This window comes from Diabrotica virgifera, chromosome 3 (genome assembly GCF_917563875.1).
Source record: "Diabrotica virgifera virgifera chromosome 3, PGI_DIABVI_V3a".
Taxonomy (NCBI): Eukaryota; Metazoa; Arthropoda; class Insecta; order Coleoptera; family Chrysomelidae; genus Diabrotica; species Diabrotica virgifera.
In genome coordinates, this window is record NC_065445.1 from 135105053 (window position 1) to 135132615 (window position 27563).

General features: G+C 33.4%; 1 protein-coding gene across 2 annotated transcripts in view; it reads right to left on the reverse strand.

The window, feature by feature from the left end:
• Positions 1 to 248: 248 nt before the first annotated feature.
• LOC114333501 (SH3 domain-binding protein 5 homolog) overlaps positions 249 to 27563 on the reverse strand; it is an 80550-nt gene continuing 53235 nt past the window's right edge. Inside the window, exons 2-5 of one of the 2 annotated variants that reach the window (XR_007697124.1) lie at positions 25523 to 25700; positions 20279 to 20397; positions 10379 to 15636; positions 249 to 10175 (exon numbers count right to left, since the gene is read on the reverse strand). Coding sequence is in view for 1 of the 2 variants with exons in the window: in XM_028283387.2 (XP_028139188.1) it covers positions 15028 to 15636; positions 20279 to 20397; positions 25523 to 25700 (906 nt within the window). In the remaining variant the exon portion in view is untranslated. Of the gene's footprint in view, positions 15637 to 20278; positions 20398 to 25522; positions 25701 to 27563 lie in introns of both variants that reach the window. The other variant, XM_028283387.2, reaches the window with a different exon arrangement.

Sequence of the window (27563 nt, forward strand, 5' to 3'; positions counted from 1 at the left end):
TATTCATGCCTCCCCGTAAATCGTTGTAAAATTTCGATCTGTCCGATTGTGGTTTGCAATTGTCGGGTTAGTATACAGTTACTAATTTTTATTTTTTAATACTGGCTTTCAAGTTAAAACAGAATGTTTAAATAAAAATGGAATATTTCATATTATTTATTATAATTCTATATAAATTTATTTTCATAAACAGCAATGAATACTCAAAAGTTTTTGTATCGGGTCTAGGTGTCAATAAAACAATATAATGATAATTTATTACGTTCATTTAATAGATTTTGCTGTGCTCCTCCTTAACAATCTACAATATTTGTACTAACAGAAAATTAAAAATAATACATTTGACAGTAGATTAACAAACGTTTCTAACATTATATAGATAGTACGTACCACAGTGAAATTTTACATATTGCAATAGTAAGCACAGATGCTTTTCCACATAAAACCACCAGATTTACAGTTCATATATAATTTATTAAGACAAAAATATCACACCAGCTTCAAAAAAATTATATTATGTTAATTAGCTCAATAAGTGCACAGTTGACCAGATTTACAAAGTTCAAATTGTGATATACCTAACAAAAGAAATCAACATTTGTTGTCAAACATAAGTCAAGTGAAAATTAACGGCTGTCTGACTGACTAATTAATTTTCCCAAGTTAGCTATAATCTGTAGAAAATCAAGACAGTGTTGTTATATTTTTTTACATGACTGTAGCTATAATCTAAAAACAAACAATAAGCAAATGTGACATTTTTGTATTAACAAAGGCTTTTGTACTACTAAATGCAGTGTTAAATAAAATTATACTACGAAAAAGACGCAAATACGTTAAAACGTTTTTACATCTAAACCTACCTGAGCGTCGTATTGTATACAGTCGAACCCGCTTTCAGAATAGCAGTTATAGAAATATCCCCGCTTAAAGATTAGAAATTTGAGGTCCCAAAACGTTTCTACTAGCCACCGATGATCGGTTATTAGAATATCCCGCTTACAGGAATACTTTTGCTTGGCACGAAGGCTAATCCAATATGCGAGTTCGACTGTATATGTATGTTAAACTATATGGACACCGACATAGAGAGTTAAAATTATATTAATCACATAACTCCTAAGAAAATTAAAACAATAGTAATCAGTACAGAACTAATAAGATGTAAAATACAAATTGATGGCATGAGTACTCAACAAGTAATGGCAATAAAATACCTTGGAATTACATTGTGCAGCTACGGAGACCTGGACAAAGAAGTGAGAAATCAAGTACAAAAAGTAAATACACTGACAGGATGCCTTAATAACACTATAAGGCGAAACCGACAGATGAAGTCAAGAATTTATAAAGCCAGTGTAAGACCAATAATATCAATATGCATCAGAAACAAGAGATTCAGCCACAATACAAAGACTATCGGAAACGGCAGAGATGAGAGTTATAAGAAGAATTAAAGGAAATACACCGAGAGAGGAGTGAAGACAGAAGAAAATGTAACCTACGGTGTATAAACAAATGGACACTGAATAAGAAAAAAAAAAAGAATGGAATAACCACATAAGAAGAATGGGGGAGACACGTGTGGTCAAAATAGCAAGAGATAAATCACCAATCGGTAGAAGTATCGACCGACTGCGCAATAGATGGAGTGACAACCTTCCACAGAGGTATCAATCCGCCAATGAACAAGCAGAATTGCTTATAAAGAGGAAGAAGACATAACTCCAAACCTCCGTTCATAACTTCCCGCCAAAACATAACAGCGCCATCTGTAAGGTACCAAGGTAATTAATACCTTAATTCATCCATAATCAATAATCATCATAATCAATACCAAACTCTTCACGAACTTTCCACATTCTAAAGAAAGTGTTGTTTACATTTCCTATTTTGAGTTCGTCATATTTTGATGGTGTCAAAAAATGACGGAGATCAACGAATTTTCATTAAGTTTTGATTTGAACTTAAAAATGCAAAAGTTATTTGAATATGATTGTATGAGCAAAATATACATAAAAGAATTATTCAATCAGTTTAAAAATGGTCCCACGTCTGTTGACAGTGACAAGCGTTCTCGTCAACATATCAGGAAAACACCGAAAAATATCGATTCCAAAAGTAAAAGTAGGGGAGAGTCGGCTAATTGTGCGCATCGGGTAATTGTGCGCATCAATGTTTCTAATCTCCTATTTATAAAATTGTAAAAACTATATTGTCGGGTCATCTAGTAGCAACTGCCGTATCTATCCGACACAAACGAACGTCGGGAGATACTTTACCGGTTGGCAGTTATGGTTTACATGTTTTCGCTTAGTATGATATCATATTAGTATGATATTGCGCATTGCGCACCATTAGCCGGCAAGGTATATAGGCATTTTTTACGTTTTGTGACTGCGCCATAAAACGTAAACAAGCGTAAACAACCGTCAAAGTAGAGAAAGGGGCAAAGAGAAAATCACGAAATTGAAAAAAAGTACAAAAAGGAAAATTTTTGAACACAACAGCTCCAAAATTATTTCAGAAAGTGAACTGTGCCATGATGATGAGTTGGACGATCTCGTGTAAGATCAAAATGACTTCTGTGTATTGCGGTGATGGTAGCAAAAAAGACGAAGTATGGTGAAGTGTTCGATATATTGTCAATGGTCTCATGCCATGTGTATACGACAGGATAGTTCAGAAGGATATATTTGTGACTTCTGCAATACAGTAGAACGTCGATAATCCGGACGTCAAAAATCCGGACCGTCAATAATCCGGATTTGTATCTAGCAAAAATATCTGATTCCTTTAAAATAAATTAAGAACTTAGGTGCGAAAAACGAACCTCTACCGCAGTTCAAAAATATTTTACACATTTTTTAAAAGCCTAAATAATGTCTGATGTTTTTTACTGTACACATGCTGCTATTATAAATTAATTACAATACAGTGTTTAAACATAAAAAAAGTGTTTTGATTAATTTCACTTCTATTTTTAGACACTTTACTGTACAAGAGAAAACATACAATTTTAAAACGTTTGTTGTACTTTAATGTGTATACTGGCTTTTTTTTAGGTAATTTCGATATTCCGGATAATTTGATAATCCGGATGGGGTCCGGTCCCAATTAATCCGGATTATTGACGTTCTACTGTACTTATATATTTTTTAAATATCTGTAACTTGGTTTCTTATCGTTTTCCGTATATTTGTTTGTCCCTTTAATGTTTATATTCAATAAGATACATACAGTTGAGTCCGCGAGTCTTTACCCGTGCGTCATCATTTAAAGCATACGAAATAAGTCGAAAATCTATTTCACGCAACAACAAGTGACAGAAAGTGGCTACTGTTCCGATTGCGGGTTTTACTATAAAATTTAACGTTATCAAATAAACAGAATATCAAATGTAAGTTTTGCTTCAAAATTTTGGGCAAAATTGCAGCTACATTTGAAGTACATTAATAAATTCTTTTAATATCATTAGTGATTAATAAATAAACAATTTATAAAAAATAAAATTAAATATACAACAATCTTTTTTTTTATTATTTATTTGAAAGTATTTTGCAATATGTTGAGTGTCAACGATAAACAAAAGTAATGCCATTGATTAAGGACAAGAAGGATTTTAGCCACTGGTAAAATCAAAGTACAATTTTTAAAAGAGTTTTATAGGAAATAATATTATATTTTATAACTACTAACTAATTAATTGTCATTTTATTTACTTTGACGGAAACCTAAACACAATCACTTCTTTACTGTGTGAATGACGTTAGCTTTGTATGTTTTAAATATTAATTGCCAAAATATAATTACCTACCTTAAAATTTGAATGTCCAATATAAAATTAGTTGTGAAAACAACTGTTTGTGTATAAAGAAACTTCAAAACGCAAAAATTCAACAAAAACTGCAAAAAATTCAACTGACTGACAGCCCCAAAAAGTAAACAAAGCAGAAACGTCAAACAAATTGTGCTTAAAATATGAAAACATACCGAATCGTCTTTTTTTGTACCTATCTCTTTTCAATGCACTGAGTCTAGATGGTTCACAAAAATAACATGTGTTTTAACTTAATAACAAACGGCAGCTGGTTTGTCATGAGTTTCATGCGTGGAAGAGAATGATGCTAGATAAAAAGTATGTGTTTTATCTCGCCAGGTATTAATGACGCACGGGTAAAGACTCGCGGACTCAACTGTATTCGAAGGTAATTTTTAAGTTCAATTATTGCGCACAGTTATCCGACATATGCGCACCATTAGCCGAATAGGTTGGGTAATTGTGCGCATTACACTAATTGGAAATTTCGCCTCTCACTCTTCTACTGTTCAACCATTCATTAAGTGAGGTCACTACCAATATACCTAAGCCTTTGAAGTATATCTTAAAGAAATTTGGAAACTGAAATGTTTCAAGTTTGTGAAATATCCTGAATTAGCCTTAGGTGCGCACCAATAGCCGACTCTCCCCTAAGTTATAAAAATATTACGTGGCACAGTGAGAAGAAATCGGCCCCATTGTTGGTCGAGTGTTGACTCGTCATCCTGATAGTAAGCAAGCATAGTCATGAAACTTGTGTAAACGTTTTTCGAAAATATAAAGTTACATAATTCCGACAGTTTCCATGCAATCCAACATAGCATCATGTGACTTTTTCGTGTTTTCAAAACTGAAAATGCCACTTAAAAGGCAACGTTCAAGCATCAACATGTCGAATGGAGATTACTTCGAAAGGTACCATGAGCTGTATCATAAAGAATAATATTGCGAAGGTAGAATGAAGGCCGGATATTTTTGAAGCAGAATTCGTAGGTACGCATGTGTTTTATGTATTAATTTACCATTGAAATATGTGAGGTATACACGCCTGTTCAAACCTACGCCGCCTCCATGGCCAAATTGAGCCACGAAATGCTGCCCCATGCACCGTATTCTCCAGATTTGACCCCATGCGACTTCATTTTGTTTTCAAACTTGAAAAAGTCACTCACCGGGCAGAAATTTGAGTCGAATGAGGAGGCTATCACCACCACGGAGACCTGCTTTACAGACCTCGACAAATAGTTATTAAAGTACCAAGGGTATTATAAGGATAATAACGCTTGAGGTCAACGGTGTATATACCGTTGACCGGTATATACGTTGATCGAAAGCGTTATTATCTATAATACCCGTGGTGCCTTCAACGTTTAATGTCCGACTAAATTCTTCTTTATATGCAAAAAATTTGAATGAATTAGTTTTCAAATAAGTACATTTAGCAGCAATAGTCGTAACGTAATTGCGGTAACCATAGTTTTACTTAGGTTTTTATTTGTCAACTTGACAGCATTTAACTAGTTATTTAAATATAACGCCCAAGGGCAGGCGCGGATACAGGGGGGGTCAACGGGTCCATGGACCCCCTATTGTATTTAGTCTATAAGTATTTTTTATTATTTATTTTTTTTTCTGTTAACTCTAAACTTTAAGCCATCAGTACTAAATTACACGACAACCGCTTCCAAAGAAATAAAACAAGCCATAAAATCTAATAAAACACCCTTATCTGGAAAATAATCTGCAGGCGCATTTGTTTGGATACCGGTGGAACCATAAACAACGGAAATATTTTTCTCAATTCAAAGAATAACAAAAATGATATTTTAAAATGCAAATACATTACACTGCGTATAAACCTTATCTCATGAAAAGTCACGTTTCAAATTTGCGATACAATAAAGATAAAAAAATTTGTATTTTACTAGATAATCCATGCGTACCTACCCATTGATGGTAGAAAGGTTAATATTTATGGTAAAGAACGACAAGTGAGATTAATAGTCGTGAATTGTGTATCAATATTTTTGATACCGTAGGTATCTGGGATTATATAGTGTATTTTCTCCTTAGAGTAAGTGTGAGTCGTATGGCTAAATCTGGAAAATATAATATATTTGAGGTAAGTCTGGCCCCCACCATTATGAATTTCTAGATCCGCGCCTGCCCAAGGGCGTTATTTTTCAAAATAAAGCCCTATCGGCATTATATCATATTTAACTGACTTCGAAATCATGTCAATATTTGTCAAATAATATACCAGTCGGACATTAACGTATTTATTTGACATGTTAAAGAAGTCAAAAGCAACGCTGGGTCAAACGCTTTTCTTGAAGGCTAATTATTTAAAGGACCGCTCTCATATACCGAATAGAAAAATTGATACACAATTTGAAATAGGATTTGTTTCACATTGTTATATTAAAAGATACTAAAAATTATAAAAAATAAATTATCGAATGCCTATTCTTATAATAACAGGCAAAAGTCAAACATACCTAAAATGCAATAATCTTATGTAAATACATTTTAACTCTCTGTTACAGTGTAAAAAAATTGAAAAATTACTTAATACAATGATTAGTGAGACATATACGGCAGTATTTAAGTAATGTTTCGTATTTTCATATTTATTAACGAAAAAATATTCTTAAAAATAATAAATATATAAAATGTCTTTTAAATTCTTTCAACCTCAAATATATGCAAACAAAATAGAATATTTTTATAGAAAACTAAAAGAAGACTTTTACAAGACTTTAAGTGTTTCATTACAGTGAGATTCATTTTTATAAGTTTTTTGAACTGTACGCTATAATTTAATTTAAGTAATAATTTGTTCCTCTTCATCACTACTTGTTAATACAGGGAAAAATAATAAATTAATAATATATTAATTTTTACAAAGGTTTTTGAGTCGGAATAAGTAACTCGTAAAATATAGAGCTACTTGAGTTTTAAAAATTTAAATTTTATGAAGAAAAATATTACATACCGTTTAGAGACGAATTTTTTTCGTAGATGCTAAATCCACTATCAAAATTACTCTAGTTTCCATAGTTTTTATAAGATTAATTTTATAAATAAACAAAAAAATATTTTTGATCCAATAGTTTTCTTCCGTCTCGGCAAATATAAAATAGCGATAACTGATGGATCCTAATGGGAAAGAAAATGTACTTATTACTGTCCTCAGATATCAATTTACAAAATATTAACTATCTTCCAATAAAGTCCTCCCAGGAACGCAACTCAAAAATAATGACAATATCATTTTGAAACCATCTCCTTTAAAATGTATATGCATATATCCTCTTTTAGTTATCTATAAACGTTCCAATGAAATTCTTGAAAATGGCAAGTTTCTAGTGTTATACATTTTAAATGCAATTAATATCTTAATAAAATGTATTAGTGTTAAAACATCTGAATATTAACAGGTGAGTTATACTCAATATACTTAAAATAATAAGGTACAAATATTGAAACCTCTGCGATTCCCTGCGTATTCAAGAAGACTTCAATCGATTCGGTTTTTGTTTCATTTAAAATTTTGAACACAAGAGTATAAATGTAACATTTTGTAACACTTTCGAGTGTAGTTGAGTGCAGGCTACACTGGCTAGTGTCAAACGAAAATCATGGCTGTCACTAAGCAAAGGAGCGTTCTCGTGAAGTTAACCTTTGAGTTGCAGTTATAACAAGTCAGGTTATTTTATTACTTGTTTATCTTTAGATTCTTTTTGTGTTTTGTTTACTTATACTTTCTATTTTCCTTCTTTAATTTAAATACATTTTTATTATAATTGGATAGGTATCGATTTCAAACATTTTTATAATAAATTTACGTGCATAGAAATCGGACCACTTAAAAATTTGGTCATTTTTTATGTCTCATATTTCCTAAACCTGTTGGCTGATTTAAGTGATTTTTTGAACCTGTTATAGCCTGATTCTTTAACAATACCACTGTAATAATATTGTTGGTAAACAGGTAACTTTTCATTGTATAGTGGGTGTACCAATCAAACTGTGTTTTCTTCTGAAAGTTCGCATCACCCTGTGGAATATTCTAGCATTTATAAAATACTGAAATTAAAACCCAACTATAGCCTCAGGTTTTCTTAACATTTTGTTTTTTGATTCATTCGTTTATGTTGGATAATACTAGACATGTTCTTCATCAGTACACCGTGTTTTTAAATAAGTGCGACAAACTTCAAGGGGTAATTCTGCATGAAAAAATAATGACAGTTGGCTTTATAAACGTATGTCCGCAAATGTTTCGTTCCCGAGGTACGGGATGTTGAATTTTTTCTTACAAACTGATGATTCATTTATTGCTTTAAAACCAGTTTAGATATGCAAATGAAATTTGGTAGGTTTTAAGAGACAGTTATGGCGAATTTTTTGACATAAAATTAAGAATTTTATATTCACCACTAGCGTGCATACGGGTAATATGATCGGTCATATTACACGTATGCGCGCGCTAGTCGTGAATATTAAATTCTTAATTGTATGTCAAAAAATGTGCAATAACTACGCCTTAAATCTCACTAAATTTCATTGGCATATCTCAACCAGTTTTAAAGCAATACAATAAATCGTCATTTTGTAAGAATAAATTCAACATCCCGTATCTCGGAAACGAAACATTTGCGGACATACGTAAATAAAGCCAACTGTCATTATTTTTTCATGCAGAATTACCTCTTAAAGTTTGTCGCACTTATTTAGAAACACCGTGTATTGATGAAGAACATGTCTAGTTGTTAAAGTACCTAACTTTTTTATTATCCAACATAAAGGAATGAATCAAAAAACAAAATGTTAAGAAAACCTGAGGCCAATGTTGGGTTTTAATTTCAGTATTTTATAAATGCTAGAATATTCCACAGGGTGATGCGAACTTTCAGAAAAAAACACAGTTTGATTGGTACACCCGATGTACAATAAAAATTTACCTGTTTAGCAACAATATTATTACAGTGGTATTGTTAAAGAATCACGTTATAACATGTTCAAAAAATCACTTAAATCGGCCAACAGGTTTAGGAAATATGAGACATCAAAAATGACCAAATTTTTAAGTGGGCCGATTTCTATGCACGTAAGTTTAGTACAATTGTATAATTAGATTAAAATTTGTAGGTACTTTGGTTTTAAAATTACTAAAAGCTTGTCTCTCAGTTTAAATTTAACTAAAAATATATTGTTTTTGTAAACAAACACAGTTGTCAGACTACAAACAGCTAAACAGTTGTCAAACTGGTTGGACGATACTGCGCAAGACGACTGCAGGTAGTCACCCTTTCACAAGCAGGTGTAGATTTATCTACACATGTGTTTTTTGCTTCACTTTTCAATGGAAAAGATTGGTGTACCACTACACCTTGTAAAGGAACGACTTAGTGTAGCACTTCTACACTTTATTAGAACTAGTGCTACACCAGAAAACAAAGGAAAATACCTAATTAGTGACAATCTCGTCATTTCAGCTTCCCTTGTCTATTCATTATACAAATTCTCCCTACAGTGATTTTATATGATTCTAGTGAACTATACTGTGATTTTAAAAATTGCAACACAGATCAACACTGTTGACTGCAATGCAAATTATGGCATATTTTTTTCTCCAGTCCAAATTGGACGGGATTCTGCAGAAAGGATCCAAACCACACTTTGTTAAAACTGAGATATTAGCCAAAAACTTTACGATAACATTTAAAATTCTCTATTAAAAATAATCATGGTTTAACATTAAAATCGTCAATATATGCAATTGGCGATTCGGATTAAGATCGCAGCGCCAATGTGGTATCAAATTGAACCGAGCTAAGGGGCCATTGTGAAGTGTGAAGTTAGTCGTATTGATGACAGTGGAGAAACTACCGACGCCGCGTTCCATTGTTTACATATTGTATGTTGTATTTGGTTGTATGTTTAGTTTTGTCTTTTAGTTTTGTTCGTTTATCTGTGTTTTTCTTTTAAATTTAATTATATTTTGTACAAACACAATTAACCTTTAACGCGAAACAACAAATAACGTAACAACAAACAAAATAAATAACAACAAACGAGTAATATACAGCAACAATTAAACGTGATTAAACCATAAACAAACAAATTCTCCCAACCTAAACAATATGCCGGATGCCATGCCTTCAACCGTCAACGTGAAAGAAAATAAACAATGGCCCCTTAGCTCGGTTACTGCAATATCCTCCAGAGGGCGTATTGCTTAGGACGAGATGCCAATAGATTTGATTTAACACATACTGTTTGATTCAAGAAAACAGTTGTTTACAAAAAAAAATACACTTTTGTGGCTTGGTTCCCTTCTGCAAAACAACTTAAGTGAATTCAAAGTGAACAAGCAATTATTTTCCATTATTGAGATACATAATCATGCGTATAATATAAAAAATGTTAATATGAAATTACTGGGATTTAATAATTTGTTCGATTTCAAAATCTGGAAGTCCCTGAATTCAAGAAAACAGTTGTTTTAAAAAAAGTCCACTTTTGTGGCTTGGTTCCCTTCTGCAAAACAACTTAAGTGAATTCAAAGTTAACAAACATTTATTTTCCATTATTGAGTTACATAATCAGGCGTATAATCTACAAAAAATCTTAATATGAAATTACTGGCATTTAATAATTTGTTCTGGAAGTCCCGTGAATTCAAGAAAACAGTTGTTTTAAAAAAAATCCACTTTTGTAGCTTGGTTCCCTTCTGCAAAATAACTTAAATGAATTTGCATAAAGGAACCAACCCACATATGGATCTTTTCTACAGTACGCTGTCACGCTGCAACGATAATGTTGGTTGGTTCTTTCGCTCATAGAGGACGATGTATATCGTAAGTGACTTGGTTATTTTCTGCATAAGTATCTATCTACGGAGTATTTTACAACCTATGTGACTGTTAATAGGAAAAATACATATTTGTGGTTTGGTTCCTTTCTGCAGAATCCCGTCCAATTATGGCAGTTATTTATGACAACCATAATCGTAAAGAAGCGGTCGGGTAAAAGTAGCTTAGTTTTTCATTGGCTTGCAAACTTATAGGCTATGGTCAGAAATTATTATTAGTTGTCGTCCAGAAGACAACTCTGACCGTTGCTACATCGCCTTTGAAATGTTCAAAGTTATAATATCCCACAACCAAGGCTAATTACGAAATAGTTGGTAATAAATCATTTAGTCAGATTAGTTGACATTTCACTTTTTGAATTTTACAAGACAGCTTAGTGTTTAACATTACTGCCACGAGACGAGACACAGCTATACACACACATAGAAATAAAAGTGAAAAAAGTTGTTGCCCTTTTCCGTATTTCAACAACTATAGCAGTCACTCCATTTACCAAGGTTACCATAAGGATAAGGCTATCTAGGAGAGGAGACTCTCGGCGAAAGGTTTCTTAGCTATGCAATCAGCATTAAGCAGTAGAATGAATTTAACTCGCTCATTCTGGTAAAAGTTTCTCTTGTCTAATAAACTTCATCATCAGAAACTGCTTGATTTGTGGTAGCATTTTTCGAGACTTTTATTTACAAATTAAAAGAATGTTTATTTTTAGCGCTTGATAGAGCTTCGTAATTCTAGCTTCCTTACATAATTCACATGTTATTACACTACCATTTTGGTGCTTCTTCGTATTATAGTGCGCGTTGGCGAATTATCTTAAGGTCAGACGTCTGTCTTTTGTGGCATGCCACATGCGCATGCCAGTGTTATTTATGCCTGTCCAGTTCTTTATACTCCGTAGCCACGATATTTGTTTGCGACCTACTCCCCTCTTGCCCTCAATCTTTCCTTGGATGATTAGTTGAGGGATGGGTCCCTGTGAATTCGTAACTATTTTAATCCCCCATCCTAATAACAGGCAAACTGGTAACTCTGGCGCGCAGTAATTTTTCGATAACCCACTAACTACCGGTGAATTTGTAACTTTCATTTTTTAAGTAATGTTGGTAATCTAATACCGTTATTCCAGGTATGTACCTGTATAAATTACCCTCTTTAAAGTGGTGTAAAAGGTATTCATCATTTATGTATTGTCTTTTGGAAGAGTTACTAGAGAAAATCCAAATAAATTTTCTGAAAATGGCTGAAATTCTTGTAACAGATTTCGTAATGAGTGAACGTGGGTATAAGTTATTGGTGGTAAATAATTTTAAATTTCACTTAAAGAAAGTGCTAAAAAGTGGAAAACATTGTTATACCGACGGTAAGTTTTTTTTTAATATTTTGAGTAGTAACAAACACTTATGTTGGTTATCAAAAATTTGATGTCAAAAATGCTAATTTTTGCTATTTACTGTCTGCCAGTCAGAAGAAAAGCATTTAAAACAAAATTTAAGATAAACGCATTATAGTGCATGTAAAATAATTTAAACATGGTTTTATAAATCTTGCTATACTTAATTGTTGCTTATAAAACTATAAATTAAGTTAGTTAAACATTAATACCCTATGTAAAAATAAAACTCTCGAATCTCGATATTACGTGACATAGCCTAAAGAAATGAGTAACAATACACGGTTTTTATGACACTCAGTGTAACTACTACATTATGTAACAATTGTTTTAATTTCTATATGGATAGAATAACAACATATATGTAAATCTGACCAATTTTTTATCAATTTATTTATTTATTGACAATTTAAATGAAAATAGCCGATTTTAAGAATTTTTGTCTATAAGTTACGACATTTTACCAAAAAACTGAAAAAAACCGATTAGTTTATTGAAATAGCTTTAAAATGAGTTGAAGTAAAATAGAATTGGGACTTTGCTTATCAATAAACATTAATGAAAGATATACATTTGCGTATCTACAGTCTCTACCCAAGTAGCAAAGCTTAAATGGAAGTTCGCCGGACACACCCTACGGCAGAAGGATGAAAGATGGACTAAGATGATAATACAATGGAGACCATGGAACCACAAACGAAAAAGGGGAAGGCCACAGATGCGATGGTCAGATGACCTGAAGAAACACACTGGGTCAAAATGGATGCAAATTGCCCAAGATAGAGAGGCATGGAAGAAGGAAGAGGAGGCCTATATCCAAGGATGGATGTTTAGGGCTGATTAGATAGATAGATACATTTGCGATAGGCCCCGTGTTGGCTTTAAATTTGTTTCATACGTTTTAACCTAACTACCTGAGGTATTAGATTTAATCCATGGTTTCGAATTCACCTGTAGACGGTTTCGAGTTGGCAGGTTCAGGTAGTAGAAAAGTTACGAATTGGCCGGTGTACATGTTAATCTGAAAATGGTTGTCATTAAAAGTTACGAGTTGGCGCGTGTCCTGAGGGATTGCGCATTTTTCCCCTCTCAGGATTATCTTCGCCCAGGTATTAATTTTTCGCACGTTGATTAATTCTCTCTTAGTATTTGCTGTTCTTAAAACTTCCTCGTTTCTCACCCTATATGTCCATGGTATGCGGAATATATTTCGCAAGGTCCACATTTCGAAGGCCTCCAACTTTTTACTGGAAAATATTTTCAACGTCCATGTCTCCATGCCGTATAACAATATGGACCATACCTAGCACTTAACCATTCTGTAACGGAGGATGAAGGAAATATTGCGGTTACAAAGTAGCAGTTTAAATTTAATAAAAGCGTGTCTTGCTTGTTAGGTATGGCATTTTATTTCTTGTTGAGAATCCCATTGGTCATTCACCATCATTCCCAAGTATTTGAAAGATTTAATTTGCTCGATTGGAGCATTACCTACACTGAGCAGAAAAATTAACGCACCACCTTAAAAATGGGACATTTTTGATATCTCGAATTTCCTAAACCTGTTGTCCGATTTGAGCGATTTTTTTAGTATGTTATAGCTTTGTTCTTCAAGAATATCGATGTAGTAATATTGTTGCTAAACAGGTAAGTGTCATTGTATACTGCTTTTTGATTCATTCGCTTATGTTGGATAATAAAAAAGTTAGGTACTTTAACAACTAGCCAACTTTCATCAATACAGGGTGTTTCTAAAAAAGTGCGACAAACTTTAAGGGGTAATTTTGCATGAAAAAATAATGACCGTTTGCTTTATAAACATATTATGTCCGCAAATTCTTTGTTTCCGAGATACGGGATGTTGAATTTTTGCATTGAGATATGCAAATGAAATTTAGTAGGCTATAAGAGGTAGTTATTGCGCATTTTTTGACATACAATTAAGAAATTTATTTTCACCATTGGCGTGCATGCGGGTGATATGACCCGTATGCACGCCAATGGTAAATATAAAATTCTTAATTGTATGTCAAAAAATGCGCAATAACTATTTCTTAAAACCTACTAAATTTCATTTGCATATCTCAATCGGTTCTAGAGCAATAAATAAATCATCAGATTGTAAGAAAAAAGTCAACATCTCGTATCTCGGAAACGAAGTATTTGCGGACATATGTTTATAAAACAAACGTCATTATTTTTTCCTGCAGAATTACCCCTTAAAGTTTGTCGCACTTATTTAGAAACACCCTGTATTGATGAAGAACGTTGCTAGTTGTTAAAGTACCTAACTTTTTTATTATCCAACCTAAGCGAATGAATCAAAAAGTAAAATATTAAGAAAGCCTAAGGCTACAGTTGAGCTTTAATTTCAGTATTTTATATAGGCTAGAATATTCCACAGTGTGTTCCAAACTTTGAGGAAAAATCACACTATCATTGTTACACCCGGTATACAATGACAGTTACCTGTTTAGCAACAATATTATTACATGGATATTCTTGAAGAATAAAGCTATAACATACTAAAAAAAACACACAAATCGGACAACAGGTTTAGGAAATTCGAGACATCAAAAATGTTCCATTTTTAAGGTGGTGCGTTAATTTTGTTGTTTAGTGTACTTGCAGTTTTACTCTAAAAAGTGCACCATTATGTGCAGCCATTTTAAACTCATTGACATAGTATATTTTAATATTTTTTACTGAAAGTTACGAAGTACTATAGCATATATATCGCAAACTATATTCACACGGAAATAAAAGAGAATTTGGAATGTTTCTTTGAAAGAATTCGAATGTTTTGAATTAGTAAAAATATTTTATCATACCAAGAAAAATGCTTTCAATAACTTTATAGGTAATGTCTTTTGTTGACTAAATTAGCCATTAAGGGTTTTTCAAATCGATTCAAGTCTTCAATAAACACGTAATAACTAATTTCCCAATTTCCCCAAATGAAATTCTGACACAAATACTTTTTCGCTCGTACCCTCGACGGGTCTATCTAAATGTAGCTTATCTACTGTGTTAACTATATCGTCGATATTATCTAGGCCTTCGCATTCATCCTTTTCACTAACGGTAGAGCTGGGAACGGCGCTACAAGTGTCGTACTTGTCTAGTTCCGTTGTTATATCGGGCAGTGATTGGTACTGTTTGGTGAGCGGTATTTCTTCGAAATTTGAAGTCAGTTCTGCTCCGACACCTGGCTCTCGAGGTCCCCGTAAGATATCGCACTCTTGTTTCTTTCCCTTCCTCTTCATATGTATTTCGTTGGATATTTGTTCTAAGTTTTTCAGTGTTTGAGAATAAAATTGTTTCGAATTTAAGATTTCTTGTTTTAGCGCGCCTATACGATGCTTTTGGTGGTTGAGTTGATCCTGACATAGTGCCTTTTCATCGAAGTAGGGGCGAGCTTTTAATATGAATTTGTGTAGTTTGTCTTCGTGGGATTTTAATTTTTCTTCTATTTCTTTGAATGCTATGGCTTTTCGTTGATGGTCTCGACCACATTCAGCTTTGTTAGTTTCCGCTTCCATAACCTAAAAGTACTTATATTAGAATTTTTTTAAAAGTATTAAACAATATATTAAACCATCAAACGAACAGATGCTACACAAAGACTAACTTCACAGCAATATATAGAGGAGAGGCTTGTACCTTGAACCGGATTTTTTCAAAGCTCAATTATTTTAAAGTTTTTAAATTTTAAGGAAAAATTTTTGGACTAACTTGTAGTTTACACATCATAGTGTACTATATTAAAAGATCATTTTAACAAAACAAAACCAAACATATTTTTTTTAATTTTATTTATTAGAGCTAATTTGGTCCAAGGTACAAACCAGTCCTGTACCTTGAACCACGTAGTCTTGTACGTTGAACCACCCGTAAACCTTTAAAAATATATACAAAAAATTGTGTTACTGAACATTGAACCTCTCAAAATCTAAGTCAAACACATGTACTCCTTTTTGCCTTTCAGACAACCCAGTCTGACTTGGTGGTTTAAGTTTGAGCAAGACATCTTCAATGTCAATGTCAAATTGTTGATTACTTGGGCCAAAAAATTTGTTGCTGTTCAGAATTCTCTTCAGATACTGGACCATTAAATAGGAACTTACAGCAGTTACTTGTGCAACATAAAAATATGTCTTCTTTTTCCCATTAATTTTGTATAGCCCAACGCACAAGACGTGATAGCGGTCCAAGGTACAAGACTCAGCCAAAAAGAAAACAAATGTGAATTTAACCTAATAAAACGGTTTTGTTATATTTCTCACTATGTTGTTTAACTACCGGTTAGTATTCGCGGTGTGCAAGTACTTGGAGGGGATACGAGAAACGATCGTGCCCGAATAGCGGAGAAATTTGCAACTTTCTTAAATAATTCATATTGTCAATTGAAATTGTTAAATTGACGTATATTTCATACCTACTGTCATTGAAGAAGAAAAATTATATGTTGCTCACAATATTGATATGATATGCAATTATTATATTATAAAAGTATATTTAATTAACTGTATTTTGCTGGCAGTACTGCCTTTTAATAATTAATTTTATTTACTACATACAATTGTTTACCTTTTAATAACATAACCTAAATCTTACTTTTCTTCTTATAATTTTTTTTGGGTAACGGCCTTGACAATTATCCAGCAACCAGGACCAATATGATTGGCCAATATAATTAAAAGTGCGAAAAAAGTTGTTGAGCTATGAAACCAGGTGTCGCTTTTCCGAACTTGCACGGTGCCAATAGGCATACACACCCTGTGATTTAATTTACGATATCTGTTAACACAAAAATAAAAAAAGAAAATTATCTATCCTATAAATAGGTATTTTTCACGAAATAAAACACTATTGTGACCGTGCAAGTTCGGAAAAGCGACACCTGGTTTCATAGCTCAGCAACATTTTTCGCACTTTTAATTATATTGGCCAATTATATTAGTACTGGTTACTGAATAATTGCCAAGACCATAGTCCAAAAAAATAAGAAAAAGTAAGATTCAGGTTATGTGATTAAAACGTAAACAATTGTATGTAGTATATAAAATTAGTTATTAAAATGCAGTACCATTGTTTATATAGGGATAGTTGGTCAGCCCAAGAGGAAAATTTGTTTGATTCTGCTAGAGAAAGTCACCAGATGTCCACACAATTTCTGTCAGGATCGCAACGTAACGCGTAACTAAGATACATCCAAAATGCATAGACAGCAAGTTGGATACGATCCTATTCATAACACCCCAACTCGCATACATATATAATGTATAGTAGCATGACATCATTCATTCAATTTCTAAATTTATTCTTCCATATATATTTATTTTTCTTAATATGTATGCGAGTTGGGGTGTTATGAATAGGATCGTATCCAACTTGCTGTTTATGCATTTTGGATGTATCTTAGTTACGTGTTACGTTGCGATCCTGACAGAAATTGTGGGGACATCTGGTGACTGTCTCAATTTGAATCAAACATATTTAAAAGTTGAATGGGTTGCATATGTGAGTTCATTTTAAATGAAGTAAAGAAACACAGTCGTACTCACAATCATTTAATTAACTTCGACCAGTCGAAGTTAATTAAATGATTGTGAGTTTCTTTACTTCATTTACAAACATATTTACCTATTGGGCTGACCAACTATCTCCCTATATAAACAACGGCAGTACTGCAAGCAAAATACAATTAATTAAATTTACCTTTATATAATAATTGCATATCATATCAATATTGTGGAGCAATATATAATTTTTCTTCTTCAATGACAGTAGGTATGAAATATGCGTTAATTTGACAATTTCAATTGACAATATAAATTATTTAAGAAAGTTGCAATATTTCTCCACTATTCAGACAGAAGACGATAGTAGAAGAACTTGAGATAAGAAACACAGACAGTTCGCGCGCGCAAAATAAAAGAGAAATGAGGTGGCCCATGGTACAAGCTGGCCAAGGTACAAGCTTCTCCCCTATATTAATGCTAATCTTAAAAAAGGCTGAGACTAAAAAACAACTCATCAGTGATTGAGAGAAACGACACGATTCCACGTCTACGTCCTACCTCACTTCAGCTTTGATAATTATCTGCCTAAGTTGCAGAAGAAACTTCAAGAACGAACAATTTCAGAATACAGCCTAGAAACCCCGAAAATATGTAATGTAACTTAACTAAACCACCGGCCGAAAAAATCTTCATAAATGATAGGTTCTTTCATTATAAGCACTGTTCGCCCGAACACTGCTTATAATGAGTTCGGCAGTGTTCGCCCGAACACTGCCCGGTGTGAACCCGAACGTATTCAGAGTAAGTTCGGGATTAGTTTCCAATGCACAGGCGTCAACGTAAACTTATCCTGGACATGTTCACGATTTTTCGCTCCGCGAACAATTTTCGGATTCCGAATGATATGACGGGTTCCATACAGCAAGGTTAGGCAAGGAAGCATCCTTTCCTTTTCTTATTTCGAAATCCCAAATTATGCAAATGCAACTGCGACTTTACTTTTAAGGTTAGAGAAGGAAGCCTTTTCTTGTCCCTTTCTTATTTCGAAATCAATGTCAACAAAAAATGTAAATGCAACAAATTTGTATTTCAACAAAGAGAAAGAGAATAACAGCAACAGGCAAAGGATTAACTTTGCAACAACAGGCCTTTCTTAGAAGTTAGAAATTTGATTAGCGACTTTATTATTTCGACAATATAATTTGGTATGTCCACGCCGAAATCCGGCTTAAATTTTTGTAGAGAGTAAAAGATTGTTGAGTTACTCGGAAATTGCAGCTTGTTATTTAGATATAAAAATTACCTTTAACTTCCTGGGGGTTGAACATTATCTGAAGGAAGGAATAATTTAGTAAAGCAATCATTTCCAATTTTGATATATTGAATTTGATAGGTTGTGACATTGTGTTGTGGTTTATTACACCATACACCACAAAAATAATGAAATATAACAAGACACAAGAAATAGTTTCAGAATAAGTTTGATGTGTTTTTTATGATTCATTATTCAATAAGTGACTAATTTAACTCATAAATTAAACTGAAAAATAAACCACAAGAATATGTAGGTACTTAAAATTAAGTAAAAACAGAGTACAATTTATTGTAATACTACCGTAATAGATAATTATCGAATATCAAATGAAAAGTAATAAGATAATAATACTAGAAAAGGTACCTACTGAATTATAAACATACTAAATGGAAAACATTGACAAAAACAACTAAAAAAGCTTTAATATAAAAAATATTAAAATTTGTTTGAAGAATATTGAAATGATACAACACTTTATATAATTTAAAAACTTTAAAAACAAAAACCAGAATCTACATCTACAAGTTGTTTAATAAAACAATATTTTAGGTTAAGAATAGGACGGAGTAAGAACAGAATAATGGTCAGAATGTCAAGAAATTCTTCCCAAATATTCTGTGCGCCTGTGCGAACTTAAAATCCGAAACAAAATCCTCGAACGTCGAGAGGGTATCCCGGACACGTTCAGGATCTTTTTTATGTACTGCGCGAACACCGAATTAAAAATCCGGAGGGTGTTCAAGAGGGAAAAAATCGACCTCCGCGAACGCTCGATTTTGTAATGCGCAGGCGTTCTCCCTCTGGGTACATTCGGGTTTTGCAGCGCGAACAAAGCTATTATCTCCTCTTCTTCTTATGGTGCTTATCCGTTACGGATGGCCGATCCGGATGTTATCGATCAGCATGGTTATTCTATCTTTGCTTGTTGCTATTCGGAATAGTCCGGTTGTAGATGTATTGAACCACTTTTTCAGGTTTTGAAGCCAAGATATTCTTCTTCACCCTTGTCCTCTCTTTCCTAATACCGTGCCCTGAAGAATAAGTTGCAACATGCCACATCTCTGTTCATTCCTCATAACATGGCCAAAATATTCTAATGTGCGCTCTTTGATTGTGTCAATATTAGTCACAAGATCCAGCAATGGAATTCTTAAAATGTGTCTGTTAACCACATCTCGAAGACTTCTGAGTTTTTTTAAAGAAGCTTCAGAAAGTGCCCAGGCTTCTACTTCGTATAATAATGTAGAAAATAGATAGATACATAATCTATTGATACAGATTTTGGTACCAAGTGGTAAATCGTGACTTCTAAAAAGATCTAGAAGACTTCTAAAATTATTATATTACCTTCATAGTAGCATGATTGAGCATTTCCTGCCAAGCATTGTCGAACTGCCATTCGTGTTGATTTGTTAAAAATTGCTGCTCTGCCAAAGCTACAGTTTCTTTAGCTGCCGCGTGGATTCCTAAAAAAGAAATGAAACGACATTAAAAAAATAATTAAAGTCAATATTAACATTCTCCTTATAATGTTCAACATTAAGCTCAGCTATCGCAAATCCAATGAAGAAATAAGAAGACGATCAGAAGTATCAGATATAATCCATAAGATTGTCATGTTAAAATGGAACTGGGCAGGATACATAAAAATGGAAGAAAACCTTGGGAGGAAGCAAATTGTTGGATGGACACCAATAGAAATAAGAAAAGTAGAGGCAGACCTCAAAGCAGATGGATGACATCAAGCAACTGGCTGGTCACGAATGGATACAAAAAAACAGCAAACAGAAATGAATGGACACACCTAAAGGTAAGAACAGAACAAGTGGGTCGCGGTGGAGGTGGAGGTCGCGGTCGATGTCGATATCCATGTAAAACAAACACATTGTAGTGAATGGAAGAGAATAGAGCAGGTAAGTCGCGGTGGAGGTTTAGCGCGATGCCATCCAGGAGGTTTACATCGATGCTTTTGAAAATAAAAAGAGGTTGTTTTACATGGATGTCTACTGCGCGGCCTACAAGGATGCTTCCCTGTGATTGGTCCGTTCGAAGCCAAGTTGTCATTACCTGCCCTATGTGAGTTAATACTTTTTATATAGGTAATCATTTTTTTTGTATTCAGTTTATTTTTGAATTTCTAAAGTAATTAAATTCAGTAAATTTTTAATTTTTAAATATATAGGAGGATCTGATTATTTACAGCTGACATTTCATCACTATCATCACTTGACTCACACAACATCGCAAAAGCACAGTCTTTTTGTCATTCAAATTTAATTAAACTACTTCATTTGATAGTGGTTCTAGCTCGACCGACAGCGCAGGCGACCTCCTTGCTATGTGCTGTATCGACCGCGACTTTAGTAGCATCCACCGCGACCTACACCTCCACCTCGACCCACTTGTTCTGTTCTTACCCTTAGAGAGGCTTACATCCAGCGATGGATTGAGTAGCTGTTGATGACGATGACTACGATATGTCTTTATGGTAGATAATAGGTTGCATATTTTTAATCCATTATCATTTGTGACTTTATGTATGGTTTATTTGCCCGCTACAATACGGTTATATAATCCTTTCTCATCTTTGCATCAAAGTTATCCACTATTATGAAGATGTAATTCCTAGGATTATTTCATTCATACGAGATTCTGACCAATAGAAAGCTACAGAAATAAAAATTAAAGTGATAATTTTTGATAATATTCCGTATGCAAAAATGAACATTCAGTGACATTAATGATTTAAAAAGGCAGTTTTATTCATGAAATAATCTCAGCGAATTAACCTCGATCTCTAAAATTATTATCGACTTGTTGCCCTCGTGCCACTTTGACATAATTTCACTCACCTTCGGGTCGTGAAATTAAAACTGTCAAAGTGTCACTTGGGAAACAAAGCGATAATTTTAGAGCTTTCGTGCAATTACTACTGATTATTTCATTCATAGGAGATTCTGGCCAATAGAAATCTACAGAAACAAAAATTACAGCGATTATTTCATTCATAGGAGATTCTGACCAATAGAAAGCTACAGAAATCTGAATTAAATCGATAATTTTTGATAATTGCCCGTCGTTAAGTATATTATGTCAGATGCCCTTCGTTGCTACGAAAAAATACATTCAGTGACATTAATGACAATTAATGTTTTAAAAATTATAAAAGTGATGACTTTCAATCGTCAAATATTTATAAAAACTTTGTGTTTAATTGTACTAATTTGTACTTACATAAATAAATTACAATAAAATTTTGGTTTTGAACAGTTTTATTCATGAAATAATCGCAACAAATTGCACTCGAACTCTAAAATTAATATAGAATTTTTGCCCTCATGACACTTTGACATAATTTTACTCGCCTTTGGCTCGTGAAATTAAAACTGTTAAAGTGTCACTCGGGAAAAATTCGATAATTTTAGAGCTCTTGTGCAATTACTACTGATAATTTTTGATAATATCCCGTCGTCAAGCATTACGTCAGATGCCCTTCGTTGCTACCCAAAAATGAACATTCAGTGACATTAATGACAATTATTAATGTTTTACAACTTGTCACAGAGAACACCAAGAAACAGGTTTAGCAAATATATTCAGGTGAAGATCTCAATAAAATATTAGTTAAAATTATTTAAAAAGACAGATTTTTTCATGAAATACACTCGATCTCTAAAATTATTATCGACTTGTTGCCTTCGTCACACTTTGACATAATTTCACTCACCTTCGGGTCGTGAAATTAAAACTGTCAAAGTGTCACTTGGGAAACAAATCGATAATTTTAGAGCTTTCGTGCAATTACTACTGAATATTTTCACAGATTCCTTCTATGATATCATAAAATACTCTTAATTTTCTTGGGAGCGTAGCAATTGAGTATCGATGTTTGCTTGTTTCTTCTCTATTCTAATATAGGATATCCTTTAAATTATATAAATATACGTAAAATTAATAATAAGGCTTAAGTATAGCTGCACCGAAAGAGCTAAATTGTAAAAAGTAACTGGATTTACAAATGGTTCAGTAAAACCAATTTTTAAAATATAATCTAACATTTCCAAATAAAAAATATTGTACTTATAAAGCAGTCGAGTGATTTAGTAAAAATCATATTTCAATCAATCAATCAACCAATCAGTCAATCAATATATTCTCTCGTTTCTAAGTCGATTTAATTTTTAATAATTGATATTCTTTCAACTGCAATTTAAAACAATTGAAAGATAAGATATATTAACCACTTCAACTTCAAAGAGGCTATTGCACTCTTAATAATTGACAAATTTGATAAATAGGGTTAAATCACAATCGCAACAGTGACATTCACAAAAAAAGATTTAAAACTATCTCAACTCGAAATTATTTAGTCACATTTAAATAAGAAGTGATCAATCTTACTATTGGTGAATGTTATCAATATACATATTCCCATAGGGCTTTTCAACGCTTCTTTCATATGTCGTGTAATCCGTATATAATATTAATATACGACATATGATAGAAGCTCAAAACCAATGAGAAGCGTTGAAAAACCCTAAATCCGTATATAATATTAATATACGACATATGACAGGACCTCGAAACAAATGAGAAGCGTTGAAAAGCCCTATTCGTTCGAGAAGCTGAAAACTATGATTTCAAATTTCTATTCTCCGATTATCTGCTCTACTAAAATTATTGCCCTGGCCAGAGGACATAAAGAGATTTCTTCTCCTAACTTCAACTAATTTGGATATAGCCGAGTCGACAATGTTCCATTAGTACTTCTTTTCATATGGTCCTTCTTTATGATTAAACCGATATGACCAAACAATATTATTGGTTGAGATTTTCGAGAAAGAAAATTGAGTATCTTATTTCTTCTAGATATTCCTTTCTTTCATTCCCTCCAGTATCTATTGCTAAACATCACATAATCCATGAACGGTTTTTATGTTTACTTTTTCTACCTTAATCGCTAATTGTTGGTAAATACTCCATTACGACCCGGAATCTGGAACTAAGTCAGAAGAAGTGTCGATTCATACGATTCATATAATTAATTTATATCATCTACGATTCATATAATTAATGGGATCTTTAGAGTTGGTGAGACACTGCTCCAAATCATTCGGTACTTTGAAAGAAATGTGGATGTTGTTAACTGATCATTTAATGATATTTTTTTCTAATATCTCCAAACCGACTCTAATGGTAATATATCTAACCGAACGCAAGGCCCTAAATTGTCTTTTGTGAATAAGTTTGTTGATAATGTTGTCTTTTGTAAATAAGTTTGTTGATAATGTTGTTTTGGTTTATTTTAGAAAGTAATTCATCAGCTGAGTTTGAGTTACCTGATATAAAGACTAAAGAGTCATCAACGTAACGAAAACTATGGAGTATTTCAGGATTTTTTATATGTGTGTGGCTTCTAAATGATCCGCAAATATATCAGCTAGAAAAGGAGAGAGACAGCTATCCATGGCTAAGCCATCAGGTTGTCTGTTGTATTTATTGTTGCATACGAAGAAATCTTAAGCTAAACAAGTTTGTAATAATTGGATAATGGAGTTAGAAGTAGACAAGGTGATTGAACTGGCTCTTAGAAGAGATTAGGTGGAGTGAAGGGTGAAGTAGACAAGGTGATTAATTGTTTCTTAACAGGAGTGAATACATTGCCGACAGTACCGGCGCTAGGGTATAAGGCGCCCTCCCGCAAAACTATCAAAAATAGGCGCTCTTCGGTTTTTTAAATTAGTATTTTGTACCACACCAGCAAAAAACAGCTCATTTTGGCGGCCCCTAAATAGGGGCGCCCGCCTGCAGTGCATCCCTAGCAGGCCCGTTATCGCCGGCCCTGATTGCCGACATAAAAAGAAAGTTGGGATGAAGATTTACTTGTTGAAGGTTGTTGACTAAATGACTAGTTTTCTTGACTGAGAAACGAGGGGTAAAATTCGCCATGTTGTTAATGGGATTCAGTATTTTAGATATAATGGAAACTGTAGTATGAAACTATCGACTGGACGAATGGGAATGCCCTACTTATGTATCTTAGGTAAACCATACAATCTAAGTGTCAATAGGTAAGGAAGTTTATAACATAAAAAATGAAAACGGTATATGCTTTGAATGTGGCCGAGACAGGAAAGCAAATACGTCGGAAATTGCGTGGCTATTTTAAAATGTAAATAGGCAGAAAACTGAATCACAAGAGCGGGCGAATGATGCAGGAAATAATGACTATGTGGATGAAATATAGTTTTTACTGGCTAGTGACAAGTATATATGAATCAAAGGCCTATTAAATACTGAAAGCCATACTAATTTTACTATTTTAATAAAAACTGAAGAATTTTTAAAATCAAAAACTCCAAATTATTTTTTTTATAAAATTTCTATTGTGTATACAATGATCATCTACAAAACGACATATAAAATATTAATCGCCCATATCTCTTAAAAATTATTTTACAAATAAAATAGTAACAACTATTGTATATAGCGGTAAAAGTTTTGAACCAAAAATCTCTTTAAGTGATGTAGCATCGAAATTACTGTGACATATTATTAAGTTAGTAAACTTTGTAAAAGTTTTAAAATTACCGTGTGCCTTCTTGTACAACAGAGCTGCTTCTTGACATTCTTGTTGAGCCTTTTTTGCAACCTCTAAGAGTTCATAGTAAGGTCTAGATTTTTCTATACAGTTGCCTAATTTTTTCGATAGTAACTTGAGCCGCCGTGTGCATTCATTTAGAAGCATGCGAAAAGTCTTATTTTCTTCCTACAAAAGAGAGATACATAACTTAAGTTAACTCATTAACAAACAAATAACAAAAATATCAACTTGTATATTGAAAATGTTAGAAGGAGGAATAGGTAGAAAGAGAGAGGGGGCTAAGCGATGGAGAAAGATAGGGATGAAAGAAAGGATAGAGAACAGAGAGAGAAAACTAAGGTCTAAGGAAAACTTATAAACCTTATAACATATCGATAATCTACTTATACGATCTTAACCCTTTCAGACCCGGTCTCCATTGAAATGGACATACATTTACCTAAACTGTACAACAAAATTAAACTCCTGTAAATTGCTGACAACTACATATTTTTTATTTTGCATATCTCAGTTACTACTAAACATAACACTTATCAGTTTAGTTTGAATCATAGCCAAGTTAAATGCGATAGTGTGACATGGCGGATTCACGATATCCTGGAAGGCCTAAGTAAATATTATGTTTCTTTACATTGTAAATTTGTTAGGTTTGTTCCAACACGACCGAGAACCGTCACGAAACGGTAACGCTCCTGCGCAGTAAACAAAATCCGTTCCAACAAGAATTGTGATCTTTCAGTGACGGTTTCGTGATGATCATTTCAGTAATCGGCCCATAATCGAGCAAATGCATGTGCTGGTTGGACTGGCTTGCGCACTAGGATTTAACTATTCTTTAAATTTTTTGAGCCTTTTTGCAAATCGAAAACGGGAATCGTGATCGACTAAAAGCACACAAGCTGTCACCAACAAAAATGACAAATTAAAATAATTAACATTTGATTGATATAAATATAATATATTTAAAAAAAATATCGTATGTGACTATTATCCTAAATTCTTATTATAGTCCTTATTATTCATTATACATATTTTTCATATCTACGTCTAACGTAACCAAACCAATGCAGTCTTTGTTCTTGAACCTTTTTTGAGACTATAGTCATCTTGGCCCTTTTTCTAATCAAGTCGTTCCTGATCCTGTCCCTTCTAGTCTTTCCCAGCATCCAAAATCATTTAATTCATTTATTAAACCTTCATGCCTGACTTTATCGAAAACCTGTGCAGCATCAAGGAAGACAGTTGAACAGAGGTTCTTTTCTTCTGGCGATTTTTCGATAATAGTTGTGATCCTATGCACCTCGTCGATTGTTGAGTGCTTTTCTAAACCCGAATTGATCTGTCGGAATCAGATTTTTGCTTCAGTAATTGGTTTTATTTTCTTGAGGAAAAGTTTCTCAAAAAACTTCGACATCACAAGGAGGAGATATATCGGACTGTATAACGAAACCTCGTATACTGTTGGCTTAGGAATCATAATGAGTTTTACCATTTTCCATATCATTCGTACATATTTTAATCTGAATGAGCCTTAAATAGGTTGGTTAGTTTTACGATAGCTGTTTGGGGAAAATTTTTCAGCAGCTCACCCGTAATTAAATCATAGCCCGGAGCTTTTTTCGGGTTAATATTTTCCTATATTTCTACAAGCACTTCTTTTGGTGCAGTTCAGTGGTTCCCAACCTTTTCTGTCTGTCGACCCACCTTCTGATGTTTTTTCATATTCGCGACCCATCCCTCAGCCATGATCATAAAAAATATATATAAGGAATATGGTCTCTGTATGCTACTTAGCTACTGTAAGAGCCATGCCGCGACCCACCTGAAATACGCCCGCGACCCACTAGTGGGTCTCGACCCACCTTTTGGGAAACGCTGGTGTAGTTGGTCGAATTTCTTCCTCTAATTAAACAGGTTCCTCTCATCTTTCTTCATTCTCTTAACATTCATTTGGTTTGAATGTACCGGGTGTCCCAATAAGAATGGCTCTCGGCCATATCTCAGGAACCGTTTATAGTAGAGCTTTGA